General features: G+C 34.7%; 1 protein-coding gene across 3 annotated transcripts in view; it reads right to left on the bottom strand.

The window, feature by feature from the left end:
- Positions 1–5,325, bottom strand: part of LOC108752329 — a 22,391-nt gene that overhangs the window by 900 nt on the left and 16,166 nt on the right. For 2 of the 3 annotated variants that reach the window (XM_018493105.1, XM_018493104.1), the window contains 2 exons: positions 5,135–5,325; positions 79–1,332 (listed from right to left, as the gene is read on the bottom strand). The exon at positions 5,135–5,325 is cut by the window's right edge and continues 2 nt beyond it. In XM_018493105.1, coding sequence (XP_018348607.1) covers positions 79–1,332; positions 5,135–5,325 — 1,445 coding nt within the window. Of the gene's footprint in view, positions 1–78; positions 1,333–4,459; positions 4,567–5,134 lie in introns of those variants that run through there. The other variant, XM_018493106.1, reaches the window with a different exon arrangement.

Raw genomic sequence — 5,325 nt, 5'->3', positions numbered from 1 at the left:
CAGATACATTATTCGCGACGATGTCATCACAGGCGTTTTTTGAATCAGTGTCTAGCCAAGGAATGATCAAACGGTCCTCGTCGCATGACGTCAATAGTGGAGTTTCAGCAACGGCACCATCGTTATCGTACTGTTCGTCGCACGGACTGTCCTCTCGGGCAATTTCGTCGTCGTCATTATCACTGATCTCATCCTTGTGTGCTAGCTTTGTTCTAAATGGCGCTGATATATGCGCTTCTTCCAATTTCACGTGCTCGAAGAACCGTGTGAGAGCGCGCCGCTGGAGCTGGACTGCTGCTGGCTTGTTGTCTGGTTGCTCGTGTAGCTCCAGTTCATGTTCTTCACGGCAGAGCTGCTGTCGCAGGAGCGGACAGTCTCGGTCGTTTGGGCTTCGTGACTCACGTGCACGACTGGTGACGGTATGGGACTTATTATGGCCTGGGAACAGTGAGTGGATGAAATTTCTTGATCGGTACTTCTCACGACCGAGATTCGTCGTTGTTGTAGTTTTCTCCGCAGATCCAGCTGATCTTGGCCGTTGCTGCTCGGTGACACTATTTTCGGAGTCGCCGTAAGAAGACAATAGGATTTCTGTGGCTGATCTGGCTGACTGATTAACACAGAGTTTGCCGCGTGTAAGTTTGGCCCAGGGCTTCCTACCATTGAGGGTTGCTCGGTCCAGCTGATAGTCGTTTGAGATGGAGTGAAGAGAATTTGACAATTTTGATATGGTGACATGGAGTGGGACTGCACGATTGGTTTGTTTCTTATTGTTGTCACGATCGTAGAACAGGGAATGGGTGACGACGGGTTGGAGCACAGCGCTCTGAATGGTAGTGCTGCAACTGGTCGGCAATTGGTAGTTGAAAACTGCGGAGTGACTTTGGTCTTCGGTTTCACCGCCAGAAGACTGATTGGACCTTCCAGTAGACTCGGCGATTTTCTTGACAATGAGGTATGATTGATGCTTTTCTGGCTGGATGGTATTGGACAATTGGTAGGAGTGGGACACCTGGTCTTCTTGGACGTAGGTGATGCTTGGTCGTGAGTGATGACTGATGACGTGATGGTTACGATGTGCGGTGTCTTGTACTCGGTATTCAGTATCAAAGAATTTGCTGTCTTCTGATTGGTTGACGTTTGTGGCGGAGATATTGTTGGTGGTGATTGGGATGAGGAAGGTTGATGCAGGCAGCTGGTTGACGCCGAAGACAGTGGGGAGGACGTGTTTGTTCTGAGTTGCATCAACTTTATAAAGTCCACCAGACGCTTTATAGATTTCTGAGTCTTCTCTTGCTTGCCCAATAAATCCTGATGCATTCGATGTTGTAGCTATTGCAAAGAAAACATAAATATTTTTAATGTTTTACTGAGAAAGAGCTTCAAATGTAGCGTGAGCTTTTGCTACTAACAAGAAAATGTATGCAAATATCCTCTTCGATTTATTGTTAATATATATGTTATAAATGACGAATTGTGACGAAAAGAAAGTTGTCTAATACGTAGTCTCCATTTGCATAAGAAGTAAATGTAATTTCATAAAATCAATAATATTGTTACTAATCATTAAACATTTTTTTAGTTTTGCAAAATTTTGAATTTAAAAACAATTAAAACAGTGTGTACAGAAATATCTTGAAAAATAAGACATCTTTAAAAAATCTAAATGCAAAGTAAGTATAAAGTACAGCTCGTATGTCTGTGAAATATTTAGGACCTCTTTCATCAACTCCGATTAATACTAATTGATGATTAACCAGGGTTGGAAAAGTTATTTTGTAAAAATTACTAGTTACAGTTGCAGTTTTTTTCTTTCAAAAGTAACTAGTTACAGTTCCAAGACTCAAAATTAATTTATTACAATTACAGTTATTAAAAAAATAACTTTTCAGTTACTTTTCTGTTATTATGACAGAACAATATGAGTAACATCCGTATCATTAGGGCTATCAAAGAAAAAAATAATTTACACTTACAATTTACTGACCAATCAAAAAATACTTCGAAGCATTTGTAGCATCAAGTGAACCGTAGCCTTAATCTAGTATTCAGATTTTAACCATTATCAATTACATTAAATTGATAAATAAGTTTAAAATGTAAAGTAACTGTAAAAGTAACTGTTAGTAAATTAGTAGTTATTGGAAGAAATTTAACTAAGTTACAGTTACAGATGGAAAAAAGAAATTAAGTTACAGTTACTGAAAAAAAGTAACTGTAACTGTAACTTAGTTACAAATAACTAGTTATTTCCAAACCCTATGATTAACTCAATCATTACAATTTCCAACGTGAAAATTGAACACAGATATGTATTATGGAATAATTTGAAATAGATTTCAATCGGAATTATTCCCTAGATTTCTAGAGAAAACGAAATAATTCTGATCGGTATCTATTCCGACTTGTTCCACGGTAAATGCCCAGACAAGTTTGTCTTAGAAAAAGAAGAGAGAGGAGAAATTCTGATTCATTAAACTGTGTATTAACACTTCTGTAAGTTAATTATCAATTAACTTAACCAAAAGTTGATAAAAGAGACCTTTATGTTCTTTTACCAATGTAGATTAACTTCAATCTTGATTACTTTTTTATCATTTTCTAATTCTAAGAATTAGAAAAGAGTAAAGAGTAAGTTATATCAAGATTAAAATTAATTTACATTGGTAGAAATGGGCATTACATATATATTTCACATTTTCGATATTATTTATTTGGAATTCCAAATTTAACTTAGAAAATTGTTTCAAACCCTTTTAAATAAATAAAAAGTTTTCTAAGCTGCCTACGAAAACAAATAATGTAAAAATTAAAGATGGGTATTTGCATATGTTTCCATCTAGGGCATGTTCGGATTTCCACTTGGGTGTTCCCTAGATGCCATGTCATTCTTGTTGTATATTATATGTTAAACAAGGATGACATGACACTCGAGGAGCATCCAAGTGGGAATCAGAACATACCTCAGAATGGCTTACCATTATAGTAACTTTTATCGTATATTCACTATACGAAAACTATAATTGACTTGCCAAAAATTTTCGCTGTAAAAAAAGAGCTAAATAATAGAAATGTTTAATGTCATGCATTTCTTAAGTCTACGTGCGTTTTTCCGTCTATGTCACATGTGTGCGAGCTAATAAATTACTAAGAAGATGTATTACATAGTTCTAACATAGAAATAGCTAATAATGTATTTCTAGTTTACATGCGATCTAGTTCGAAAAAAACATGATATAGATTTGTAAAAAATTACGTGACAAAAACCATATGATAAAAAACCAGATGATTTTAATAATCGTCGATTTGTAAAGATTAATTCATATAATGCAATAAAGTTTAAATGCACTTCTAAATTTTCCACAAAAAAAGGTAATATTTTTCTTTATGTCAATATCAATAGCATGTCACAATCGCAAAAAGATTAATTCATGTGTATATATATAATTGGCTCTTTTTTCTGTGAATTTTTTTGGCAAGATAAATGTATGACATCTAGAAAACAGCTATATTATCATTAAATAAAAAATAATACAAAAATATCACACATGCATATGACATATCGCTCTTAGGATACTATTTCATTTGTCGTACGATCAATTTTTCAAAACGTGTTTATTGGCTACAGGCTAGAGAATTTTTAGATAGAGTCTCGAGACATTCTTCTAGTACCCTAAAAGCATTTTAATAAAATCAAAATTTCGAAATTTAATATTTTATATACAATAACATACATGTATATGTCTTTAAATAATCTTTGAAAATATTTCTGCATAATCGATAAACAAATCTAAATACATTACATATAATATTCCTATCTATTATCAATAATATTAAAACAAAGTGGAAATTATATTTGAACACAATCTGGCGCTCTATATTTTTACCAATGCAGTGAGCAAATCATCACATCTAGATCATTAAAGCGCAAAGAAATGTATGATTAAAGAAATTAAGTTGTGTAATATTTATGAAAAAAATGACCAATAAAATAAAATATCCAAGTCGATTCTTAATCAAATTAGTGTATCTAAGAATATATTGTGAAACGGTAAAATATTAATTGTGTATATGTATATGTATATACATACATACATACATACATACATACATACATACATACATACATACATACATACATACATACATACTCATACATACACGTGTGTGTGTGTGTGTGTGTGTGTGTGTGTGTGTGTGTGTGTAATTTATTTATTTTTACGCAATAAATATTCTTGAGATCATTTTTCATATTTACAGACATATCTTGAGCAACAGAATCGACTTGCCCCTGTATGAATGGAAAAAAATATAACGAAAAAACGCAGAGATCTTGCAGGTTCTTTTGAATGAAAAAACAAAAGGACGAAATCACAATTTACAATATTCGATCAACTCAAGAGCATTCCAAATGAAAGTGAACTTTATAATTTGTCTCTATACAGGCCACAGGACGAACCTGAAGTGACTGGCCGAGTAGTTGTGAGCGTTTTTCCAACTCGTAAACCTGCAATCTCAGATCCGAGTTTCGCTCGAGCTGGTCATATCTTTCTCTCTCTTTTTCCTCTGCAAGATATTTTGCGTTCAATATACAGGTTGTTTTTTTTTTGCCCTATCGTGGACGATCGACCAAAAAGTTCTTCTTAATTGCAAATTCTTCGGCCGTAATCGAGAAGCCGGTCTCACACGCGGACACTTCTTCCGGCAGGTTGCCTCTCTCGTTTATTCAGTGCGTGCGTGCTTACACTCAATTAAGTCTGCGGTAACGCTGCGATACCTCGTTGTATGTTAAATCTAGAAGTTATGGACTCATGTTATACAAATTCCTGTATTTATTTAAAATAATGTGCTTTGCACCGATTTACTGGTCCTTCATGATTTCGTCTCGACCAATATCATTTCTCGCCGTTACTCTACAATTTACTAATTAAAAAGGCAGCAAAAAAATTGCCAGTTTTCTTTTATAATTAGAAAATCAATAATTCCCGGCCGACTTATTGCCGCAAAATGAGATAAGCTTACCGCGAATTTTTCACAACTAAAGTTGTAAGAATAAGAACTTTTTTGTCAATCACACGCTTAGTGCTATTAAAAGAGGAGAATTTCTTCTTTCAAGAAATCGAGGACGATTTACCGAATTTTTCGTCCTTTTTGTAATGAAATTTGTTCTCGCCTTCCAGTTGTTCCTCCTCTTCTTCATCTTTTTCGATGTTTTCTTCCTCCTTTATTGCTGAAACACATTTTGGACAGGTCCTAGATTCAGGCGCTGGTCGAGTATGACATGAAACGTGATAGTTACTTGAGCAATTCTTGCATGTCGTTAAT

Source organism: Trachymyrmex septentrionalis, unplaced genomic scaffold (genome assembly GCF_001594115.1).
Source record: "Trachymyrmex septentrionalis isolate Tsep2-gDNA-1 unplaced genomic scaffold, Tsep1.0 scaffold6, whole genome shotgun sequence".
NCBI lineage: Eukaryota > Metazoa > Arthropoda > Insecta > Hymenoptera > Formicidae > Trachymyrmex > Trachymyrmex septentrionalis.
The sequence above is the reverse complement of the archived record's forward strand: the minus strand, read 5'-3'. Positions and strand labels throughout refer to the sequence as shown.